Source organism: Arachis hypogaea, chromosome 15 (assembly GCF_003086295.3).
Source record: "Arachis hypogaea cultivar Tifrunner chromosome 15, arahy.Tifrunner.gnm2.J5K5, whole genome shotgun sequence".
NCBI classification, from domain to species: domain Eukaryota; kingdom Viridiplantae; phylum Streptophyta; class Magnoliopsida; order Fabales; family Fabaceae; genus Arachis; species Arachis hypogaea.
In genome coordinates this window covers 151,356,404-151,382,541 of record NC_092050.1, presented here as the reverse complement: position 1 = coordinate 151,382,541, position 26,138 = coordinate 151,356,404, and the positions used below count along the sequence as shown (strand labels likewise).

General features: G+C 33.7%; 3 protein-coding genes across 9 annotated transcripts; 1 reads left to right on the top strand and 2 right to left on the bottom strand.

Moving 5' to 3' along the window:
* The first annotated feature begins 1,882 nt into the window (after positions 1-1,882).
* Positions 1,883-4,197, top strand: LOC140179020 (uncharacterized). The gene is made up of 2 exons (XM_072217249.1): positions 1,883-2,670; positions 3,774-4,197. The coding sequence occupies exons 1-2, from the start codon at positions 2,339-2,341 to the stop codon at positions 3,931-3,933; spliced, it is 492 nt and encodes a 163-aa protein (XP_072073350.1). The 5' UTR covers positions 1,883-2,338; the 3' UTR covers positions 3,934-4,197.
* A 255-nt stretch (positions 4,198-4,452) lies between these two features.
* LOC112751357 (biotin carboxylase 1, chloroplastic) lies at positions 4,453-10,825 on the bottom strand. The gene is made up of 16 exons (XM_025800463.3): positions 10,613-10,825; positions 10,169-10,500; positions 9,465-9,606; positions 9,267-9,365; positions 9,103-9,159; positions 8,740-8,811; positions 8,509-8,598; positions 7,790-7,849; positions 7,141-7,326; positions 6,941-7,033; positions 6,792-6,873; positions 6,421-6,527; positions 5,989-6,064; positions 5,738-5,784; positions 5,574-5,636; positions 4,453-4,781 (listed from the first exon to the last, which is right to left on the bottom strand). Exons 1-16 carry the CDS (start codon positions 10,676-10,678, stop codon positions 4,731-4,733), a joined length of 1,623 nt encoding a protein of 540 aa, XP_025656248.1. The 5' UTR covers positions 10,679-10,825; the 3' UTR covers positions 4,453-4,730.
* Positions 10,826-13,730: 2,905 nt separating this feature from the next.
* Positions 13,731-21,238, bottom strand: LOC112751356 (auxin response factor 19). Of its 7 annotated transcripts, none has more exons than XM_025800462.3 (15): positions 20,586-21,238; positions 20,234-20,343; positions 19,961-20,059; positions 19,776-19,832; positions 19,244-19,399; positions 19,087-19,171; positions 18,893-18,983; positions 18,564-18,728; positions 18,297-18,419; positions 17,517-17,592; positions 17,264-17,402; positions 15,281-17,145; positions 14,963-15,153; positions 14,346-14,523; positions 13,731-14,246 (listed from the first exon to the last, which is right to left on the bottom strand). In XM_025800462.3, exons 1-14 carry the CDS (start codon positions 20,635-20,637, stop codon positions 14,388-14,390), a joined length of 3,345 nt encoding a protein of 1,114 aa, XP_025656247.1. In that variant the 5' UTR covers positions 20,638-21,238; the 3' UTR covers positions 13,731-14,246; positions 14,346-14,387. The 7 variants fall into 7 exon arrangements, with proteins under 7 accessions (XP_025656247.1, XP_072073345.1, XP_072073344.1 ...); XM_072217244.1 differs by having other exon boundaries at positions 13,731-14,241; XM_072217243.1 differs by having other exon boundaries at positions 14,355-14,523.
* Positions 21,239-26,138: the final 4,900 nt, after the last annotated feature.

Sequence of the window (26,138 nt, the reverse complement as noted above, 5' to 3'; positions counted from 1 at the left end):
CATTTATTTTTCTCTCCCGTGTCAGTTTTTCTCTGTCAACTTAAATTTCTGTTTCTGTTATGAGAAGTTACCAACTTGGCAACTTTCATACCCAAATTACCAACAGTGGCTGAAGCTTGAAGCTCACAAAATTGAAGATGGCTTACATAAAACCAATCTCCCTCTGTTTTGGAATATTTCTATAAGTCCAATATAAAGAATCGGGTTCAAGAGTATGAGAAGTTCCAATGAACTGGTTTAATGATTAAGTGTTTTCTCAAATTCCAAAGAAGATGTTACAAGGAGAACACTAATTCCTCATCACTCATTATAATACCTAATAACTCAATTTTACGAGCTTAATTACTACATTGTAACCATCATTTTACTATTAAAGAGAAGGTTACAATATCAACTACATATAGACCTAAGAGCATCATATGAATATATGATGCCACAACAAAGTATTAGACAATTCATGAGAATAGTAACTCATTCTCTTAAATCAACTTAACCTCAAAGACAACTTATAACCTCTAAAGAACATAAGGAGAAGAGTTCATGACATCACAACCTCACAATATATGTATTATTCCAAATACATGTACTAAGGTATGATCTCCAACTTAATTCTTCTTGCGACCCATGCTAACTTGAGCATCGGAGTCCTTGCAAGAACACTCCCCACTATTGGAAATGACAAACTCGGACATTAGGAACTCGGAATAGAACGATGGCAGCAACATCGTGTCTCCAATCTATTCTCAACAATTTTGTTCAGTTAATCCCTAAATTCGAAAGAGTAAAAACACTTATGAACACTCTCTCTTATCAAATTTCTTGAGTTCTCAATGAACTTAAAACCTCAAGAATTAAGAAGAGTTACTTGCAGAGTTAGATAATTTTACATTTCGAAGCTTTCCTCTTTTGTGTTTACTTCGTTACAAAATTTATTTTTAACCAATTTTATCCAAAAGTAAAACACATGAAACCTAATTCAAAAAATGTAGATTAGCATCAAATTAGCCAACGCCCACCAGTATAAAATGCAAATTAAAATACAAAATATATATAAAAAATAAGTTAAACAATATATATTTATACACAAATACGTGATTTAGTAATTGATTTTTTGTGTGGGCGTAGATTTTTGTTAGTTGGTATTGATATACCTAAACGGCTTAAAAGTCAAAGGAAGATGAAGCAGGTTCCACTGACAATAAAAATAATAATAAAAAATAAAGCCTAAAAGAGACCCACAAAGCCTGATTCTTGTGCAGAGGAAGAAATCAATTCATCAATAATGTATAAAAGATGAAATAAAGCATTAATTTCTGTTTCATTATGGCCTTCAACAATCAAATACAAAGCATCTAATTGTTATGAATGAAAAGTATACATACAGTTCTACCATATACAAGTCCATGAAAATCAAAATACTGACTTATACAAATATGAAAAAGTGCTCAAACACTCAGGTTTCCCGTGCTGTAATAACGGTCAAAGTTTTAGTATATGATACATGTTCTTCAAGAAACCAAAGTAATTAATTAATTAATTTTTTATTCATAATATTGAACTATAATCCCAATAATTTAGTTTAATTCATAATGGTCTCAACAAGTCTAAAAAATCATTTGCTTGCAATATGAATAATTCGATATCTGATTTCAGTAGCATCTTGCTAAGGATAACTAAAAGAAGAAACAAGAAATCTCAATATAGCCAATGCCTAATGCAATTTGATAAACCAGTTTAAGTTTCATTTGTCTGTCAGCATAATAGTTTTTTTCTGTACTTCTTTATTTTTTTGGAATAATAATAATAATAATAATAATAATAATAATAATAATAATAATAATAATAATAATAAAAGCTACGAAAATTTCATAGTTTAAAAATCAGTGATGTTATTACAGTTTTGCAGAGACAATAAATTAACCAATTTGTTTCTAGAATAAAACCGATCAGCTTTTTTGACCTGGCAGAGCATGAGTAATTCACACACAATTTTGAGATCAACATGTTCAATCAGGATATTTTGGCATCTTTTGTGATATGTAAAGCTGTGTTGAGGAGTTAAGGACACGTAGCATCTTTTATATATTTTCCATTATAACCCTATTATAATAATAATAACACTGGTTGTATCTATCATATTATTTCCTAAATCATGGCATATTTATTTCAGGATATTCCCTCTTAACCCCTTAGCTCTCCAGCTCCTGCTTCTGAAACTTTGTTTCAATTCCAAATGTTACCCTTTCTCCCTCTAGACGTTCTTTTTCCATGTCTTTGAAAGACATGACAAAAGAAAGAGAGAAGGCAATCATTGGAAAACATTTCAGTGACATTTTAGATGGAGAATTCTAATTCTAATTCCAACTCGAGCAAACAACAAAAGAATAGGAATAGGATGATGATGTTAGAAGGAGGGGTTGTTGGGTTAGGCATAGTTGCAGCCATGAGTATCACAAAGAACAACTCCATTTCCACTCATAATACTGATATTGTGTCCTCTGCTAAGGCTGCTGCTAACTTTAGGGGTATCAATACCAAAAACAATTGCCTTTTCTTTGCTTCTACCTTCAGTAAGATTGGAAGCCATTTTGTGTCTCCGAGTTCTTACTTTCTCAATTCCTGCAATCTCTGCAATAAGCATCTTCATGGGGTCGACATCTTCATGTACAGGTTCTAATATCAGATTAACTTTATTTTCTTGCTTATTAAAATTTAATTTTACTTCCCCATTCATCAAGTATTTGACCATGAAATTTCAGGTTTATGGTTTTGGTACTTAATGTTACTGAATCTCTGGAGTTTTACTATGTTTTCTTCCTGCTTAAGTTCGTTTTTATTGTTAACTTGTGTCACATCTCAATTTTCCGTTTAATATTATACTTGAATGGAACCACGAATTTGTGGAAGCATCAGGAATTTAGAGGTGTTGTTGGTTTGGTATGTAGAATTACGATTATGTCATGTATTTACATGTTGCAAACTATAGCAGAAGCTTACAATATAACCATTCTGTCATCATGTATAATTGAAATAAAATTTCAAATCTCTCACCAATTGCCATTAGATGTTTTAGCTTTAATTTTTCTTTCCTTTACTTCTTTAAGAAAATTCATAATCATAAGCAATCACTTGTTCAGGATTAGACTCCTGTGATTGCAAGTATAGTGTTTGTCCCAACTGTGAATTGAAGTTTATGTTTCCTTTATTCGGTCCTAAACTATAAATGCTGCAGTTTTTAGGACTATGTAACCCTCCCAATGGCATTGTTGCACTTTACACAATGTGTTCGCATGCTGTTGTATGCATTTTCCTTAGAATCTTCAGTGAGACGTTGATTTACTGATCAAGCATAGCCATTAGTTTTTTCTCCAACCTTGTTGGGACCAATTAAAGAAAAATCTTCTAAAGTTAACACTTGCCTTCCATGTGCTCCAGATTCACATGGTATGGTCCCCCCCCCCCCCCCCCTCCCCAAAAAAAAAAAAAAAAAAACCAAAGCAATAAAAAAGGATAATGGAATGTCCACCAGTGGTTTTACCTACTCTGCAAAGGGCTCATTTATGTCAAATTTAGTATATAAAACTTTTGCATGATGTTATTAATATATAAATTTTTTCTGACATTTATAAAATCTTCTCATGTATCCCTATTTAAGGCCTGCCCTTTTTCTCTGCCAAATTGGCACATGCATATTCCCCCCTTATGGAGTGCAAATTAAGATTTGACTTTCTCACTTATTAAAAATTATGTGTGGTCCGTATTATGCATTGCAGAGGGGAGAGGGCCTTTTGTAGTGCAGAATGCCGTGAGACACACATCAGAAACGATGATTACCAAGAGAAGTGCTTGCCTGGTGTGATGAAGCCACTTGATTGCTCCACGTCTCCCTGCTCTGGTCCTCCTGTTTCTTTGGCTGGTGTTGCTGTAGCATGAAACAATTTCAAGTTTATATTATCATATATAATATATGTATGAAATAAAAGTAAATAAAGATAGCAACTTGCTTGTGAGGAAGGATGTGTACCTTAGAGAATATGGTGGTGATGACAATGATGATGAACATATGAAGATGTCCTTTGTTCCTGCAGTTATATATATGTCTATAGTATGAGGGCAAAATAGAAAAGTATCCTAGGCAAAATCTTTTTTGACCTGTAAATTTTTTAGGATATGAAATAATACGTGAGCACATTATTAGATTCTGTCTTTTGTGATATCAAGTCGGGTAAATTAGACTCTCTCTACTAAGGTTATATGACACCCCTTAATTTGTCAAGTATATACTTAGTGTAGGAGAGGTATCATATTTATATCAGAAATTACTATCATTTTATAAAATACAAAGATACAATGTCATATAAGATTGTAACCTAACCTGAATATCAATCAGAAGTAGTGTTAATCACACAATGACAAGGGAAATAAATAATTTACCCTATAATTTTTAAGAAGTTTAGGAAAACAAAAATTTAGAATATTTCATCAGTCACAATACAACTATGAATCTTGAAGAATTGCAAAGGGGTACTCGCACTTTCTAGCACCAGTATTTGATATTAGCAATAGAACCAAACATGAAGTTTGGTTTTTACAATGTATCAAGAACAAAGACAATAGTGCCAAGTTAATTATCAAAATTTTCATTAAAATTTTCACATAAATGCACGGAGAGAGTGATTAAAACAAGGCCAGCCATTCTTGATGATATCCCAAATGTCATATCATATCCATCATGCATTTACGCCAGCGAATTCTTTGGCCAGTACCATCTTCACAGGAGGCTGCATATGTAGAGGACAGTAATTAATTAAAAAAATTGGATTCATCATAAACTATTACATAGTACTCGGGGCAAAGAGCAAAAAATTGAAGAACTTCCTCATAAAAGTTTTGGTTATCAACTTGAATAACAGAGTTTTCATTGATGAATTGCAAAAGTAGAGGTGATATTTGAGAGACCTCTCAACTTCCACCAAGACTCGGTTATTCACATGACCAGACAACCTTCCTACTAAGGTCTACCCCATCAATTCTACTTGTACTAAACAATTGGATCTAACTACTCTTAACTAACTCTTACTAATGTTAACTATCATGCCTATTAATCCACCTGTTTCTGGGTAAGTACTTTACCCTTCTATTAAAAGATCTTGGATTCAAGTCTTTGGAACAAGAAAATGGCTTTACACATTATGATTTATAAATATATGGAAAGGGTATTTTAAAAAAAGAAAAATTATGCACCAAACCCTTCTCAATCCCCTTTATATATAGTAGATATACATTCACGATTAAGAACAAAATAGAAACTCCCAGCACGCCAATCTATTCTTAACTGATATATGCCTTATTTGCCTAACTTCTTTCCATCTTCTGACATCTATACTGTAGTTGCAAAGAGTACATAAACCAAGTGATTTGGTTATCTTAAATAAATACGAAATAAAAAAAAAAACCCTCTCGGAAGTAACTTTCCACAAATTTTGACACATCAAAAGTATAAAGTTTGACGTAAAATCCTTAAAACCATTGCTAAGAATGTAAAAATGATCAGTTATATATTAAAATGTCACCATTGCCAACTCCTCTTCATGCTTTGGAATAAAAGCAGTATCAACTTTGCCATTTTTGAAATCCTGTAACACATTCAGAGATTATGTATTATTCATCTAACCAATTGCCACCAGCAAACATTTCCAAAGGTTACATGATAAAGAAATACATAAAGTGCACCCACCTCTATGTCAAGGATAAGTTTATGGTAATCAATTGTAGTAGGAACCCCTGCAATAAGAATGTAATTGTTGATTAAATCACAGTAAATGGAGAGTTTATAACAATTTTTCTCTTCACAAAAATACAGTCAATAAGATGTGCAACAGAAAGAGCTTTTGACTATCTTTCAATCTCTCCTTGCTTCAGGTGTGCAATTGGCTTGCACCAAATATAGGTAAGCAATTGAATAAATCACAATGCATGTGCTTTTACCTGTGATAATTGTGTCATCAAGTGCCCTTTTCATACGTTCAATTGCCTTTTCTCTTGTTGGAGCCCAAACAATAAGCTACAGAAGTTCACAAATAAAAAAATATGAAAAGTAGTTTCAAATAAAATGAACATATCAAACAGATAGCTGGGCATATTAAGTCCAACTCCTCATCATTGAAGCCCATCAATCAGCAAACAAGGAATGTCATAATATCAAAAAAGCTTGCATTTAGAAATATAAAGATCATGCAACTCTGAAATATGAATACTTTGCTCCATGTTGAAGAAACAAAGAGTATGACGTGTGATAAATTTGATGATCATTCTACCTCTTATCCATTTGAATATCTAGCTTTCAAATAAATCACACTAAGGCACAACTTTCCAGGAAGGATGATATCAGTTATACATAAAAGGGATGTGGTGGCACACCTTTCCAAGAAGGGAGTCATAGCTTGGAGGAACCACATAATCAGGATAAACATGGCTGTCCATTCTAACAAATGGACCACCAGATGGCAAGTATGCTGTTATTCTACCTGTTGTTGGAACAGCAAAAATTCCTCAGTTTTGTTACAAGTTTTAATCAAAAACATAAAAAAAAAATGATAAAAATGCAACTGATAACATTCAATAGTGATCAGGCATGATTTCAATTTCAAATGAAAGAAATTAATTGATCTGAAAACACGTTGTGTGCATGTAGCTGTTGCGATGTATGCAAATAATACATATGAAATGAGGAAGCTGGTATTAAAATCTTATATCTTTGTTCACATGTATACACTGTTAAACCAAGATACCTGGCCCTGGTCTAAAACCCTTGAAAGCATCCTCTGCATTGATACGGCATTCAATAGAATGTCCTCTGAGCACAATATCCTCCTGTAGGGCAAAACTACAATAAGAACAAGACTTTTATGAATCACAAGAAAAAATATCTCCTTCACACCTGTTTGTATCGAAGTTTTTCCCCCATAGCTACACGAATTTGCTCTTCTATCAAATCAACAGAAGAAATCATTTCTGTCACCGGATGCTCAACCTAATTCCAGTCACCAAAAAAAATACCAAGAATCTATCAGAAGTGCTAAAAATTTGGAACACCCTAAATTATTTATCACAACCAGTGTATTAGAAATTGGCTTCAACCTGGATACGAGTGTTCATCTCCATGAAGTAAAAAGAACCTCTTTCATCCAAGAGGAACTCAACCGTTCCAACACCTATGTAACCTATAGATGCAGCTGCAGCAACTGCTGCATCACCCATTGCCTTACGCAACTCTGGGGTCAATGCAGGAGAAGGTGCTTCTTCCAACAGTTTCTGATTACGCCTCTATGAGAAGTCAAAACAGAACTGACTAAGTAGGACTTTTGGAGCAGAGATTATGACTGGTAAGTACATAAATAATCAGATAGCCTATATTTGGATCTTTCTATCGCATTCTGTAATGTATTTAACATTGAAACTACTAAGCAAATCAATTCCTGTATTCTTCCTCCATTTTTCTCATATTCTTTTAAATCAATTTATTATTTTCAAGCAACACCTTATTAGATATCCAATAGCCTATCAGCAGAGCTTTGAAAATAGGAAACAATAATAACGCGTTGTTTTGTGAATACTACAGAAAAATATAACAATTGAAAATGAAAATACAAAACTAGCCATATAGCCCCAACATTTTTTTGCTTTCATATGTTGAAAACAAGTTAATAGCCTTTATTTATAAATTAAAAGAAAATAGAAGAAAGATTTGATAGAATACAATAGAGAAATTAGTTACGGCTCATAGTACCTGGATGCTGCAATCACGTTCTCCAAAGTGAACTACATTACCATATTTATCAGCAAGAACCTGCAAAGTCAGGAAGCAGAGGGGTGAATTAAGAAAAATTTGGGCAAATTTAATGCAGGTTCTGGAATTGGAAATCTGGATATTAAATACATAATATTATAGATTGAAGCATGTAACCAAATGTTTAAAAATGGTAGAAGACTGAAACTGAAAATGTTTGAATAAAAGTTAGCAGTTCAATACTTCAACCAATTAATTTGCAAATCTGGATTCTGAACATAAAGCTATCAGATGGTCCTAAACCAAATTATCCAAAAGTAATTCAAATTTACTGAACCAATAACAAGATTATCTAATTTGTCAAAACCCAGTGCATAAATTTTCTTTTGCATAATGAAATTAGAATATAGACACCCAATTATTTAGACTGCGCATTATGGAACTTTTGGAGCTTAGAGTTATAGGTCATTATTGATATGAGCAAACAGAATAATATTACGGCTCAGATTTCATTTCAGAGCTTTTGCAAGGATAAGGAGAACTGGGTTTGATGCAAGAGATTGAGTATTGCTGAGCCTAATATGCAAAAGACACAAGAAATCCCAACTTGAAAATTTCCAACAGATCAACAATCTCAATAAATCTAATTCCCTCACTGTTCTTCTAGAAAGCTCTAGTTAAGTTACAAAGTTCCCTTAGACATAAAAGGACAACATTACCTGGAACTCAATGTGCCTTGGGTTTTGGACATACTTTTCCAAATAAACTCCATCATTACCAAATGCAGCAGCAGCTTCACTCTTAGCTTGCTGCAAACAATTTAACGATAGACTTTTCACCAAAATTGCCCATTTGCACGTGATATTATTGTAATGGCTAATGGAATACAGATTGTTAAGAGTATGAAAATAAACCAACTCGAGCAAGAACATATTTTTTGACAGATATACCTGTAATAACTTTACAAATTCATCAGGTTCTTTAGCAAGGCGCATGCCACGCCCTCCACCTCCAGCTGTTGCCTAAAACAAAAATATGTGTGTCAGTTAATGTGATTAATTCTATGCACTCCATCTTCTCCAGCAGCTCTAGATAATTTTAAATTCTAACACTCCATTTCCACAACAGTTATAGATCATTGATCATAATAAAAAGCAGTATCAAATGAGACTCCCTTGTGTATATCCTCATGTACATGCGCATATAGACTAAGCATCTTAAATGTGTCACTGTCATCCTGGAAAGCTGGAGGTCTATTCAAATGGGGACAATAAAGCAGAAGGTTAGAAATCCAGAATAATAAGCTCATATACCTTGATCATTACAGGGAAACCAATCTCATTTGCCAGCCTGATAGCTTCCTCTGTGGTCTGTAACAATACTTTTCATTAAATTCATGCATGGAATCAGAATTCGCCTCCAACTTCAACATAGAAGGCATCTGAAACTTTTACCAAATCAAAGTCAAGTATGATACCTGTAACAATCCATCACTTCCCGGAACCGTAGGAACACCTGCTTTCTTCATTGTATCTCTGGCAGTAGATTTATCACCCATAACCCGAATACTGTCAGGCTGAAAGTCTCAAACAAAAAATATTTCAGTTCAACCAAAATAACAGTAGAAAGAGAGAAATATCCTACACACTCCATAATCCACACCACAAGTACTCACATTTGGCCCAATAAAATTGATTCCATGCTCTCTGCACATCTCAACAAACACTGCATTTTCAGCAAGGAAACCATACCCAGGATGCAACATTGTGCATCTTCGGCTAATAGCAGCAGATAGAACATTTGGAATCAATAAGTACCTGCACAAATACATGGACACTACATCATAGAGGCACCACTTTTTAGTGCAAACTCGATTTCTCAAAATAATATATAATCAATACAAATATACAGAAATCAAATGTGAAAACCATGAATTACAATTCAGTTTCCTACTATTCATCATTATCCATATTACATAGAGGTAAGAAAAACATGATATAATGTATATTTTCGCCCAAACTACAAGTATAAAGGATCTATTAGATTCTAATTTAATTTAATTTCAGCTCGCTCAACTACTTGAACTTGAGACCTTACTAATTGGTCTCAAACCACTTGTGCTCTACTTAAGATCAGAATCTACTTTTAAATCAATAGAAACTCGAACTTTAGACCTTACTAATCAGTGTCAAACAACTAGCGCTAACCGAAGATTATAATCTACTTTCAAATCAACAGAAATGCAGCAAAATCAAAGTTCAAACAATAGAATTATTTGAAAAAAGTAAAAACTAAAAGTTCTTTCGGCACAAGTTTCTTCCATTAGGGAGAATCAAATCAAGCATGAAACAAGTTGGAGGAGTGAGAGATGAAACTCACGATTGACTGCTAGGCGCTTCACCGATGCAAACAGCATCATCAGCGAGCTTGACATGAAGCGCGTCCTTATCAATGGTTGAGTACACAGCCACGCACGGAATCCCCATCTCATGAGCGGTTCTGATGACTCGCACCGCGATCTCGCCTCTGTTCGCCACCAGGATCTTCTCCGCCTGACACGTGGCACCGAGAGCACCACCAGCACCACCGTCACGTGCCGCCCTAGTCTTCGTCACGTGACTGCACCTTTGCCTCGGAAAACTCACCTTCTTGCTGCCCGCTGAGAAGCTGCATTGGGAGCTCTTGATGCTGTTCTCCACCGCGAACAGACCCTGCGTTACGTGGATTCAAATATCAAAAACCGTTTCGCGGTTAGTTACATCGGAAACTGAAATCAGTTAGACGTAACGGTAACGGTAACTGTAACTGTAACGGATGAGTTACCGGGGAATGAGAAGGCAGATGAGGAGAGGTAACGGAGTTGAGCGCAGCCATTATTCTACTCTCCATTTTGTGTGTTTTGTATTCTAATTGTAACTGAATGTGTCTATGATTTGCTTTTTGAAGGGTTAGCGAATGCCGAATTCTATTGTCGATGAAAACGATGATGTTTCTTCTGTTTGATTGAAAGCTCCGCCTATGTGGTTGAGTTATTGGTGCTTGGATTTGGACTTTTGCTGCACTCACTAGGGGTGAGCACGGTCGGTTTGGTTCGGGTTCAAGGTAAAATTAGAATCGAACCGATCAAAAAGTAATTGGTTTGGTTTGGTTCGGATTTGCGTTTTTTTGTGTTTGTATTCGAACCAAGCCAAACCGATTAAGAGCGGATTGGTTCGGTTCGGGTAGCGGGTACCCGATAACTTTGAAATTCATAAAAAAAAAAAATCAAATTGGCAAATTTTTATCTTAAAAATTCAAGAAATACAATAAGGGCTTGTTTGGGTGAGCTTCTAAGAAAAGATCTTTTTTCGAGTTATCTTTTTTTAAAAGATCTTATAGAGAAGTAAAAGTAATTTTATGTTTGGATATGTCATGTAAAAAGGTCTTTTTATCAATCAATTATGTTTGGGTATAACAATATAAAAGTACTTTTTTGTTTATTTATTACATGGAAAATATCTTTTTTTTAAGGAAAAAAGATCTTTTAAAAAAAGATGTAAATTACAGCTTCTCAAAAAAGATCTTTTTTTTATTTTACTAGTGCTTTTACTTTTACTACTAGAAATTTGCCAAACACGTTAAAAAATAAAAAAAGATCTTTTTTCATTGAAAAAAGATCTTTTTTTAACAAAATAATGGCGCCCAAACATGCACTAAACATGTAACATCAACAGAAATAATGCAAACATATTAAATACCAAATACATTAAAAATTAAACTCATCAAAATCCAAACATATTAATAGTAAATAATCTTGTCTAATGAAAATATAAAAGTGCAATAAAAATATTAGAAGTTAAATATAAAAATCTAGTGAATAATCTTTGAAAGAAGCTAAAACTAAAACATATTAAAATCTAAACATTAGTGAGATATGATTAGGGTTATGAGTTAGAAAACACATAAAAAGTCATATATATATATATATATATATATATATATATATATTATTTAATTAATTATGATCGGGTATACGGGTTGGTTCGGGTTCCGCGCCCCCAAAATCGATACCCGAACCAATCATCAGCAAATGTTATTGGTTTGGTTCGGGTTGGACCCGATTACCCGTCGGTTCCAGAACCAATTTGATTGGTTTGGTTCGGATTCGGGTGGGTAATCGGGTACCCGCTACCCGTGCTCACCCCGAGCACTCACTCTTCTTTTGTGTTTCTCCCTATACCCTTTAAGATTTCATCATAACCGTTCATCGTCTTTTATGTTCAGGAGAATCGACGGACCACATGTATCCAAAAATGGCTGCTCCTGATATTGTAGGGACCTGATTCGGTAATATTATCCACACTCTGTTGTCATGTTATTATGTTACATACAAATTATATTATATAAATTTGATCCCGCCAATTTCGAAGGGAAGAAGATTTTTAAACTAAGAGAAAGTGAAAATTTAATTATCATTGGTTTTATAATTTACTAATGTGTGTAAGTGTGTTAATGAACATTAACGTACCTGTTAATCCACTCTTTTATTAGCTAAATAGTAAATACATTCACAACTAAATGATGCTCCGATTCACAACAGCTTAGTCCTTGTCATGCAAGATTGGAGGAATAAGGTAAGAAATTAAAAAATAAATAAATAAATAAAAACAACAACAACAATTAGGGAGGTGCTATATAGAATCCATGGAGAAGGGAAGGGGTATGTGCAAGGGTGTAACACTGTAACTTGCCCGAAAGAAAAAAGGCATCACTATTGATTTTAAAGTAAAATTCTAAGGTAGCGTTTGGTGGAGAGACAGACTGAAAGACTGAGACTGAGACTGAGACAGAAATAAATTTTAGTATTCTGTTTGGTATAAAATGGAAGACAGAAACTAAAACAAGAATGAAATTCTAATTTAATTTGTACAAAAGATAAAATTAGAATTAATTAATTGAAATGAGTATATTTTAGGTATAAAATGTTATTAAAGTTTCAGTCTTTGTCTTTAAAAATTTCAGTCCCCTGTATCCCTCAGTCTCTGAAATACTGAAATACTGAAATACTGAAATACTGAAATTTTAGGGACAGAGACAGAAATTTTAGTACCAGTCTTTGAGCCAACAAACATGATACTTAGTCTTAGTCCCTCAGTCTCTGTCCTAGTACCTCAAAACAAACGCTACATTAAATGCATTTCATTTTTTTAGTGGTCAGTGGTCACTTTTTTTTTTTAATATTGGGTTGAGAATAGTGTTTTTTAGGATTATGAATTGTTGGAGTGTTCCTCTCAAATGTGACACCGATTAATTTGGAGTACAAAAATCAGATTCTTCGATTTTTTTGGATACAAAAATCGAATTCTCCGATTTATGAAAAATACAAAAAATTGAACCCTTCGATTTTTCTACTTCAAAAAAATAAAATATTTAAGGTACAGTAATTGGACCCAATAATTTATGTACCTTCCACATTTTTTAAAAACTCAAAATTACCATATTAAAGAATATCACCCATCTCACGTCCACCCAAAAAAAAATCAGCCATAAGTGGTCACTTTAATACTAATTTTTCTTAATTACCATGTTGGTCCAAACTTGCACACAGTAAAACAAATCAGTCCCCAAACAAAAGGCATCACTGTTGATTTGTCTCTCAGGAAGTCATGATGTGTAAGTTTAGAGATCAACTAGTTAGTTAAGGAAAAATTGGAGACTAAAATTGACCACTCAAAGAAAGATTTGGAGTCTCAGACTTGATTTTAAGGTTCGTTACTGTTGTCCTCATCAACAGTGACTGAATCAGAGTAACAGTGGATGGAGAAAAAGACATGATGTCTCAAGTCAAGCACATAACTTATTTTCCAGGAATAAACCAAACGCTCAGTCCATGTGTATATCAATAATTTTAACTTAGTAGCTCACCTTACTTTTTGAAAAGTAAAAACGAAAACATGATCACTTGTTAACTATTGCACAGCCAATACAGCTCCATTAGCTCCATCAATTCCTAAACTCAGTTCCAAGTATCCATTTCAGCTTACAACAAAAATGAAGTTTCTCTACCTCTTGGCTATCAAGCTATGGTGTCCAAATGATAGAGAATCTTAGGCAAAATAGTTGCCTAATGTTGTTCTATTAGAAAAATAAAGTCAGAATGTCCTCTAAAAGACAGCAAACCTATAAATTTAATTTATACAATCAAAACTATGGAGTAATATTAAACATTTAAACCCTTTCTTTCTACAATACAATTGATTAAACATTTCTAACTGTGCCCAGAACAATTATGTTCAATATTACAACAACAACAACAACATATCTGTGCCTTCATACACAGCAAACTTTCCCAGGGTGAATACAGTACCAGTTTTAACACCTTGGTTTAAGTTGTAGCATTAGCAGCAGTTAGTTCTCCACCTTAGTTTGGCTCTTCAAATTTGCATGCACACAGCAGCGCCAAAATTACTCCTCTGAACTGCAAAAGATCACTTTTAAGTCCTGATGCAGGACACGAAAGTCCGCAACGGCATAATAACCGCCATTGGGACAATAAGTTATGTCTCCTAGAAAATACCTAAGTTACCATGGAAGAATGGTTAACATTACTTGACTACATTCAAGTATTCCCACCATCAGAGCTGCTACAAGCTTGATTTGGAAGGCTAGCATTGCCAAAATCTCCATCCAAGCTCATCTGTTGTACTTCTTGGGGAGAAAGAATCTTGATACAGCGTACACAATTAACAAACTCCCTGAAATATCATGAAACATACAATTAATCTATTAAAAGAGAACAATTCGGGATGTTGGGAATTACAGTATAAAGTTAAACATGTGTGCAGCTGTCATTGTGTCATTGGCATTCAGGAATAACTCGAAAATACAAAATGCACTTTAACCCTTTTTTTAAAAAAATAACTTGCACTTTGTCCTAATTTTCATGTTGTTGACATCTTGAAGAAAATAAAAAAATCAGGTAGTAGAGTTATTTGTTAGTAAGCATATCCCTCTGAATTATCATATGCCATCGTACATTGGATATTTTCACACAGAGGGAGATGCATCTATCCTAAAAACAACACCTTCCAGTTCATAGACTAACATGACCAACAAAAATGGTTATTGACATTTTCTAGCCAGCTAGGAACATGCTCAAAGATAGGCAAAGATAAAAGAAAATTATAGACTTACTCCCAAGGGTCGTCTCCCACTAGTAGAACATCATTTTCATGATCTACATAGACAAGTTTCCAGCCTATCCTGTGTCGATCCTCCAGCTGGCCCTCTATGCCAAATCTGCGAGCTAGATCGTGTTTAAGCTCCTCATAATCTGAATACCGAGTGATGTCTATGGACCTTCCAACAGCTCCTCGTTTATAAACCTACAAGGATATAATTTACATAGAGCTCATTTAGAGTAGAATAATTAATTATACAGGCACATGAAGAAGCGCATGTCCACCATCGAGGACTAGACAGACCAAAATGGCAACATAGTTAAATATATACCTTGGTATATGTCCTCATACGCTGAAACTGTGGTGCTGGCAATGGCGGTGGTGGTGGTGGTGGAGCCCATCCACCCCTATTCAAGAAGCTACTATCATCTATTGTTGAATCAATAGAATTAAAGGTCATATCAGGGACTCCAAATGTTTGAGAGACCATTGAAGATGAAAGTTCCTGCTGAGCATCTCTGTTATTTTCGTAGTTCCCAAGCATACCTCCTGAAGAGAAATTATTCGACATATCCTTCCCCATCCCCACTGTGCCTTTGGGTAAAAGAGAATCTGGATTCAATGGCATTCCCATTTGGTTATCAACATTATTGCCATATGGAACATTACTCCTAGTATCTGCCTGAACTTCCCCATCCTGACTGTTGTCTCTAAACAACATAGACTGTGGATTGTAAGACATCGGGTTGTTATTCTGATGCATGTGAGCATCACTCTGAGATAGGCAAACTGAAGTTGTAGAAGATGATGTATCCAAATAATCTGTTTGAGCAGCAGCACCATTCAAGTATGTCTGATGCAAACTCCCTTGATTCTGATTTTTGGAGATGTTTAAAGAAGGCTTGACTTCAGACTTGGGCTGTAAATCTTTTACCATGTTTGCACCTGATGACATGGTTTCTAAAGCACCTGAACTCAATAATGTTGCAGTAGATTGAGCCATGTCATCAGCAGTTATTGAGCTTCTATGTAATCGGGAATTTATCAATAATGGAACTGCACTGGCAGAGTTATTTGTAGAAGGTGAGGTGGAGCAAGATGGAACATCATCAGTAATTACAGATTGTCCAGCTACAGCTGCTCCATTCAGTATGCCACTGCCAGCAGCAGAGAGCTGGTTTGGTGAAGGGGTAGGGGGAAGTGCCATTTGACCAGACATCTCAGGCAGCAAGCCAGATTGTTGCTGAAGCTTTGGCTGCTGAGGCAAATGAGAGATATGTATATTGCTCCGACCATTAGCCTTTGTCATTTGATTTGTGATAGCATTACTCTCTGGGAGTGAATTTTGATGTACCGGAGGAATTTCAAGCACTTGACCAGGAGGGACTAACCTAGAGAAGCTCTGTGCTGCATCTAACAGTTGCCTCTGCTGATCTTGGATTTGAGCAAGTTGAGAAGGCTGCTGCAGCGCAGATTGTTGTGCTAAGAGTGTTTGCTGTTGCTGTTGAAGCTTTTGTAACAATTGAAGCTGAATCTGATTATCAGACATCTGTAACTGTTGAACATGGTCAGGTATAGTAGATGGGACCATAGTTTGTTGCTGATTCTGACCCATAATTGTCTGTTGCTGTTGCTGCTGCTGTGGAGGGTTCTGAGGGACACTTCGATTGAATTGGTGGTTTTGAATGGATGATTGTTGCTGTTGAAGAATATTGTTTGTTTGGACAAGATTCTGGGGATGCAAGATCTGGGCCTGAACTTGACTCTGTGGAAGAGTTTGACTTCCTAAGCTCTGCCTAGATTGTTGAGAGATATCACCCAACTGTTGCTGCGGCTGCATCACTGTTCCCAAGTTGACAGATGTTGACGGTAGCTTCTGAAGATGATCAAGTTGTTGTGCAGTCTGAAGAAGCCTCTGAGTGTTGAAGGCTACATTGTTAGGCTGAGGAATTTGTGAAGAAGAAAACCCCAGCTGACGGGAAATATCTGCACCAGGAAGATTTTGCAAAACAGATCCAGGCAATGATGGTACATAATTAGGCTGCATTGAGTTAGCAAGACTAGGATTTTGCTGCATGTTCATCCATTGAACTAAGCTCATGCCAGGTAGGCCTTGAGGATCCTTCATGCACATATCATCACCAAGCCAAGGCATTGTCCGCTTGAAAAGATTATCGAAATCAGATGGATCATCATCTGCAAGGTGAACTTAAAATTTGTCAAAAGCATATAGCAAAGAATTCTTGAGAGAAAAAATCCAATATATTTTATTTTCGGAACTAGAATGCAAATAATAAATAGTAGAATTATTTACCAGGCATTCCTGGTTGTCTTGGTCTCTTGGCCCTGAAGAACGGGGGAGGGCAGATGAAAAAAGGAGCAGTCACTGGTTCAATTTCCCAAAGTGAAACCCTGCTACGCTTTTCCCCAGCAGTTGACTCATCCCAACCAACCTGACCAATCATACGTGAGTCGGTAAACACTGTTTACAACTTGTGCAGGTCCATCAATTGATAGATTGGAAAAATTTACAATGTTGAATTAGAAAAGGAGAATAGATATTATACCTGCAAATTACGCCATTGTGAATTTTTCCATCTCACAGGATCTAGATCACTGATTCCTGTAATTGTACCCATATACCTGAAATACAATGGAAATAATTAGAATTTATTTTAACAATATCCATTAAGACATCCCCAAGTATGATATCTATTCCCCACCAAATATCTCATTTCCAAAAATGCTACAAAGTGGTACTAGAAATCAATAAACGCTTCAGGAAGCAACTAAGTTACAAGCCAAGGTTAATACATCTTCCAATTACAATAATCAACCACACATGCTTACTTCATAAAGGCATTAATTTGATCATTCACAATTTTGAGAAATTATGTTTACAATACATGGTATGCTGTTATACTGGTTTATTTGATGTTGCTGATGTTAACTCTTAAGTATAGGAGTGTATGTAATGTGAATTGGACTCTTGAGCAGGTGTGGTTTTTAGCACTCTCACTAATGATAGTTTACTACCTGTATGAGCAAGTCTGCAGTTCTGATGCAAATTACACTACCAGAAGTTGTTTTGGGTGTTCTTATGAATCTTTGACAGCAATGCCGAACAGGATTGATGGGAATCATGTTTCGTATGCTGCTATAGGCATACAGGGTGTTCTTAGGTGTTGGAGTCTTGTCTTAGGCATATACTTTTGGCTTAGACTGCTACATCATTTATCCATCTGAAGCTTGTTTGTTTCTGCCCATTCCTATTGGGTGATTTTTAGGTTCTATTATATATACCCCAAAAAAAAAAGTTTCCAATACATGGACTCAAACTGATGCACCTTCTAGTTCCTGAGTCTTCGGTTTCAAACATCATTCGGAAACGCATTCCAGGTGATATTTGATGGCTGTACACTGCCTTGTAGTACTTGGCTAAAGGAATAACAAACTCTGAAGGACTAGCCCTGCAAACGAAAGAAAGATTTTGAGTTCAAGACTTTATAATTGAGAACAGGGGTTCATTAAACAATTAGTTGATCCATGCCTCTGTAATTGAACAAACATACAAGAACTGATAAATTAGCATAAAGAAAAGTAAAGATACTCACCTAGGATTGTAAAAGACGGTAAAGGGACTATTATTTGCAGCAGCATGAGCAGCTGCCGCAAGAATCCCAATATGCATACTATCACTTGACAATACCGAGGATGATATGTTGGCTGGTTGCCTGTTAGCTCGCCTGATTCCCAAAAGAAGCTGCTGCTTTTCATCTCTGCCAGAACATTTAAAAGAGAAGGAAAGATAGTCAAAATGCAGGTCATTTGCTGAAGTGAGTTGAAGCTTTGAAACATTGATTTTCAATATATTTCAAGACAGTTTTGAAAACTTCCACTCAAGCACCAAACAGCACAGAAATGATCAATTTATTACCCTCACCGTATAAATAAAACAGAGTCTCCAGCAAAGAGCCTCTTTCCACTGACAAATAGACTCCATCCAGTTGTAAGCAAGTGGCGCTTTGGTTGCCCTGGTTAAGGTGAGAACCATAATGAATAAATAAAAAGATCTTCAGCAAATTTCCAATAATTTTGCTGTTTCAAATTATATACAGGACTGCATATTACGCATACCTCGATATATATGACGGAAAGTCCAAACATTATCATGCAAATCCCTAGCCACAAGTTCTTGGGCAGGAGGTTGCATAGAATAATCCTACATGAAAACATGGAAAGGATCAAAGCCTGAAAATTTTATTCAACTGCCTGAAATAGTAATTATGCTTACAAGAGGAGGGAATATTTTCTCTGCTGCTCGGCGAGGCACAGAGAAACCTCCATGTGTGCTTGTATCACTAGCTGTCAGCTGTTTGCAGAAAAACTCAGGCTGTGCCTTGTTTGACTTGAGAGCAAGATCTGATCTTAATAAAGCTTCCTTATCATACTGCATGGATCATGTCAACAAATCAGTGAGGTTTCCAAAAAAATAAAATAAAATAAAATTTGAAACATGCATATTTATGTTTCAAGTTTTTAAGGTCTTTCTCCTTTGGTTTCCAACACATATCGGCCATGTTTGACACATAGTCCACATTAAATGTGTGAAACTCTCCCAGTTCGAAGCCAAACTGCATTTTTCACCATTTTCCAAAGAATTAGCTCCCTCGGTTAAAAAACCCAATCCCCATTGGTTCAAGCCTTTTCTCTTTACAATCAGACTCCAAATTAATAGAAAACTTCGTATCATATAAATTGATGTTTGGCATATCATATTGTTATAGAATTATAAAGCATTTGAGACATTCCAAAATGATGCTTACAGAAGGCACAGGTTGAAGTGTCATCTGAGCATAAACTTCATCGGTTTCAGGGTCAGCCTGCCAAAAAAAAAATCCCCAAAAATGAACATACAATCAAAATAAGAGAATTCCAGACCTTCCATATTGATCTTCGGTTCAAAACTAATACAAAAGCCAAACCAAACCAAAAAAGAAAAAATCCATACATGCAAAGTAACACTGTGAAGGAGACACAACAACTTGGATGGAAGATTAGGATAGTTAGGAATCTGTCCATCCACATCTTTCTTCAAAGACGCTGCGACCTGAACCAAACCCAAAAAAGAAAATAAAAGATTCAAATCAATTAAATAAACAATTAAAGGCTTGCTTTGATTATAGCTTATTCTGGATTCAAAATTCAACTCCATAATCGAAAAGCTTAACAGTTTTTTCAGCATGTTAGAGAAGTTGGTTAGGGTAGTTAAGTTAGAGTTGACCTGCTCACTGTGTCCTTGAGGGAAGTAGAAGACGTGTGTTCCCGCCGGCGGAAGGTTCACCAACGGCCCCGCACACGCTTGCCATAGCTCCGGGTTGATGCTCTTCTTCTCTGCACTCGCCACGTGTCCACCATTCAGTTAGTCCAAACAAATTCAAACCAAAAAAAAAAAAAAACACACTATCCGTTCGCAAAAGCCTTAGAGGAAAATATAAGAACAACATCATTATCGAAATAATATGGAAGAAATAAGACCAAAAATTGAAGGAAAAAAAAAAACACTGTGACCGGTTTTTTCGGAGTCCTCAATTTTTTCAGCTGTGATATTTTACAGAGAGAGCGAGAGAGGTGACCTTCGGGGTTAGGTACGGCGACGACGGCGGCAGGTTCAGGCTGCGTCTTCATCGGAGATAGCTTGCCGGCGAGAAGAGTGTGTATGTATTTTATAAGTTATTATTATTCATCTCAGCAGAAGAGTATGCAGAAGAGGAATGTGCAGAAGCTTTTCTCAGATCAGGTAAAATAATAATAAAAAATTTAAATCAAATAAAAATAGAAAATGATTTTTGGTCGAGAGAGAGAGGTTGCAAAAAAGAGGAAGAAGAGGAGAGTTCTGACTTTATAGAGAGAGAGAGAGAGAGAGAGAGAGAGGCGGTTTTGGTGTTTGCTTAGGAGGAGGAGGAGGTGGTGGTGGTGGTGGTGATGGGCGGTGTGTCTGGGTTGTGTTCCCTTTGCCTTGCTACAATGCAGAGACACACATCTGTTTTCTTTCTTATTTTCTTTTTTCTCTCTCCCTCTCTCTTCTGCAAATGGGACTCACTGAACTAATGGAATAGGCGATTAGACACACGCCTTGTTGACTTGAGTTGTTTTCCCCTTAAACCAAAAACCCATAATAAAATAATCAGCAGTGCTAGAGGTTAGCACTTTTTACAGATTTTGGGTCAATAAACAACCAGTATTTAGGAAGGAACGAGTAACAGAGGTGAAATTTTATGATGTGCGTGTATGATATTTCAGAAGGAATAATATTTATTGGCTAAATGATCACTAAGTTTGATTAAAACTGTTAGTTACTGAGACTTTTTGTAAAATAATTAGGGGATGCTCTTATAAGGATGCAGAAAATATCTTTTTTAAAAAATGCTTTTTAATAATTAAAATTTAATATATATAATCACTTAAATTATGTCAGATAAATTAATTTGATCGAAAAATAGTGAATCAAATTTTGAATTCATCTAAATTAATATTTTTTTTTATAAAAAATGACTACAATACCCCTATTATATAAAATGACTAAAATACTCTTATTATATATATTAATTTTGAAAATTCTAAATTCTAACCATTTTCTTCTCTATCGTTATAAGGTTAGAATTTAAAGTTTTCAAAATATATATATATATATATATAATAGGAATATTTTAGTTGTGTTTTATAATAGGAATATTGTAGTAATTTTTTATAAAAAATATTAATTTATACTGGTTTAAAAATTTAATTTATTAATTTTTTTGTTAAACTGATTTGTCTAGTCTAATTTTAATAAAAATAATACAATTTAATTGATTATATATGTTAAATTTTAATTTTTAAAAAATATTTTTTTAAAAAAGACATTTTTGACATCTTTATTTAAGTGGCTCCTAATAATTAATGTATAAATGAGTTAACGAGTTACAACTTACAATTAATCGTACTAATTTTTTTAGTAAACATATCTTTTAAGGAATTTTAGATTTAAAAATAATTTTTTATTCTTTATAAATTATTAAAAATTATTTCTTAAGATAAATTAATTCTTTTATCACTCTAAAAAAATTTAATATCTCCTATAATATATGCTTTAGAATTTAATTATTTTATAATAAAATTTATTAAAAATTTATTTATCTAATATACATATTAAAAATTTAATTAAAAGTGGAATAGTAATTAATTTATTTGATAAGAGTAATTTTTAGAAAATTTTAAAGAATACAAATTTATTAAAGACTAAAATATTTGACATAAAATTCTCTAAATATCAATTTAAATATTTACTATAATTTTTAATAAATATATATATAACATGCACTATATAACAACTCCGATAAACAAGTATATCTAACAATTACTTTTAAAAGTAGAGTAAATTAAAGATGTGCTACATATACCATAAATTAGAGATGTGTCATAGATCGATATAGTATTTAAAATGATAAGAATATGCTAAGATATTCTTTTATTTCTAAAACAACCGGAATTTAATTTATATGTATATGTATATGTATATGTATATTATTAATAAGGTAAAATAAGTTAATATTGCCAAACACTACATTTTAAAAGAAAAGTATTAATTGATAACTCACATAAATCTTCTCGAATTCTTATTAAATTTCAATAGTGTAAAATTATTTGGTTGTGGCACATAAATATTATTTGCATTAAAATAATTTTTAAATAAATTTATTTGAATTTAATTTTGATAATTAATAGTATAAAAAAATTATATTATCATTCAATTTCGCTAAAGATTTTATAAGTAATAGATTTGAAAAAGAAAACTTATTTTTGCTAATATGATAATATATAATTTAATCTTTCAATAGTATATATAAAATATTTTCGTTTATATTTGAGTAATGCTACCATGTAGAATTTTTTTTAAAAAATACGTAATATTATTTACAGCAATATCAAATAAATTTCAGTTAATTCACAAATAAATTAAAATGAGTTAGATTTTAACAAGCGGTAAAAAACTCATTCACCAATAAAAACACATCAAATTTATTTTTAGATACAAATGAACCTCAAATAAATTAATAAATAAATCAAAATTATTTGATAATAACACAAAAAATAATCATAACTAATAAGGATATTAGCAAAATATTGATATTATTGGTAATGTCGATAACGAAAGAGAAAGATAACGAAAAAGAAGAAAAAAGAGAAAAAAATGTGCACACATAAATTTAAAATATTTGGTTGAATTTTGTAAATTTAATACTATGATTTAATTTTAAATTAACACCTTTAATTTGAACACAATGGATATAAAATATTTTGTACATAATTAATACACCAATTAAACATTTCAATGAAATCACCATATATTATCTAACCTTAGTGCAAATATATATTTCACAAAAATAAAAAATAATAACAACAACAACAAAACGAACGCATAAAAATCATATGCATTAAGCCATTAACTATTCAATTCGTCTACTTACGATTGGCTATTGTCAAAAATGATTTGTGATTAGCAATCAAGTTCAATCAAGGCATTTATATACATACATGTATACATGTAGGGGTGGCAAGCAGGGAAGTCCGCCCCGTCCCGCCCTGTTCCGCTAGAAGCTCGCTCTTTGATGGGCTGGTTCACCCCACTTCGTTTAGTGAGACGATCCTAGAATCTCAATCCGTTCCGCCTAACGGCGGACTGGTGGGCCGACGGGCTAAGCTCGCCAAGTATCCTCTTTTCTTTTTTTTTTATTTTTAACTATTAAATAATATATATAAAGGTATAAAAAAATCTCTTCTGTTTTTTACTTTTAACAATTATAATTTCTAAAAATATAAACAAATTATAATTTTTATATTCACAAACATTAAAGTCTTTATAATTATAAATATCTAATAAACATAATTATAAACCAAGTTTTCATCCAAAACATAATTATAAATATTATTCCCAAAGCAAAATAAACATAATCCAAAACATAATTATAAATATTGTCTCTAAAACAAAATAAACATAATCCAAAACACTCAATTTTCATCTTCATTCTCTTGTAAGTTGGGTTGAGGGAAGTTAGGTTTTGGCAAAAAAATTTATAAAAATACCCCTTGCCAAAAAAATACTAAGCCTGGCGGGGAAGCCCGCCAAAGCCCGCGGTTTAAGCGGTGCGGGTTAGGCGGGCTTTTGCTATTTGGCGGTCCCAATTTTCCAGCCCAACCCGCCTTTTTTGGCGGGTTTAGACCCATTTGTCACCCGTATATACACGCACGTTTTTTTTTTCGTGCTCCTATTGCCTCTTCTTCTTTTTCTAAATTTGTGCATGCAGGTTCTTCTTCTCTTCTCCTCTCCTCCTCCTTCTCCTTCTCATTTCCTTTTCCTTCTCCTTTTCATTTTTCCTTTTCTGAAGATGCGGCGTCTTTTTCTTCTTCTTTTCCTTTTTTGTTATCTTTCTCTTCTGTTATCGTTATCTTCAACAATTTTGAATGGAATGGAATATAATGCAATTGAATAAAGTGGTAATGAATAATTTTATCGTTCTTTGCTAAAATCAGTGTTGTTTATGAATTTGAATTTGAATTGAATATAGGAGGTTCTGAGTTTATAGAATGTCCAATTTTCGGTTCATTTGTTATTGCACAATGGTATTGTTATAGGAGTGGATCCTCTCCAATGAAAAAAAAAACTGGATGGTGTCAATTGTGATTTCTCACCCTTCATTGTTCTTTCTCTCATATTTATTTTTGGTCCCACTTATAAAGTTAATAGTGAGATATCACACTTCATTTTTTCAAGTGTTAAAAAAACTGGAGAGAATCTATTTCCTGTTGTTATAATAATATTTCTGTTCATTTGCAGTCCAGGTGTGGTGTTGATGAACAATTTGTCCTAACGGTTGGGATGACTTTTAAGACAAATTGAATGGAATAAAATGAAATCTAATACAATTAAATAAAGTGATAATAAATAATTTTATTCTTCTTTACTAAAAAAAGACTCAATCATCAATAAAAACACATCGAATTTATTTTTTGACCCAAATGAACATCAATTAAACTAAGAAATAAACTGAAATTACTTAAAAAATAAAAAATTTGATCAATACTTATCAACGGCATCAAGTGAACCTCAATTAATATACAAATAAACTGAAGTTAGTTCAAATTTGAAGAAGCATTCAAAAAATTCAATCATCAACAAAATATATCAAATTCATTTCTAAATCCAAATGAACCTGAATTAAACTAAAAAATGAACCAAAATTATTTAAAGAATACAAAAGTTGGTCAATACTTATTAACAATATCAAGTGAACCTCAATTAAGATACAAATAAATCGAAATTAGTTCAGATTTGAATAAGCAGTCAAAAAGACTCAATTATCAACAAAAACACATTGAATTCATTTCTGGATCCAAATGAACCTCACTTAAACTAAGGAATGAACCGAAATTACTTCAGGAATAAAAAAATTGGTCAATACTTATCAGTAGTATCAAGTGAACCTCAATTAATGCATAAATGAACCGAAATTAGTTCAGATTTGAACAAATAGTCAAAAGACTCAATCATCAACAAAACACATCGAATTTATTTTTGAATCTAAATGAACTTCAAATAAAATAATAAATAAACCAAAATTATTTAATGATGTCATAAGAGAAAATTAGAACCAATAAAGATATTAGCAAAATATTGGTGTTGTTAGTGATGACGATAACAAAAGAGAAAGATAACGAAAAAGGAAAAGAAGAAAAAAAAGACGCAGCATTAGAAAAGAAGAAGAACTTGCATGCACGAATTTAAAAGAAGAAGAAGAACGTTTTTTCATATTAGAGTGCGAAGAGTAACGTTGGAGATTTTGAGCGCATGTACATGCTCTTTTAGTGAAAGTGGTTTTGTTGGTGTTGAACCTGCTTGGTTGAACTTGGATGACAATAAAACTTGGATGTATAACATACTAATAAAGTTATTTTGAAAATGCCTTTCTTTTAAGATTTTGATTAGGGATGGCAATGGGTAAGATAGGATCGGATTTGGAGTCAACCCTAACCCTACCAGCGGGTTGAGATTTTTATATAAACTCAATCCTATCTTATTCGCCGGTTGAGAATATTCCAACTCTAATTCTACTCGCTCTTAACCAACGGGTACCCGACTCATTATAAAA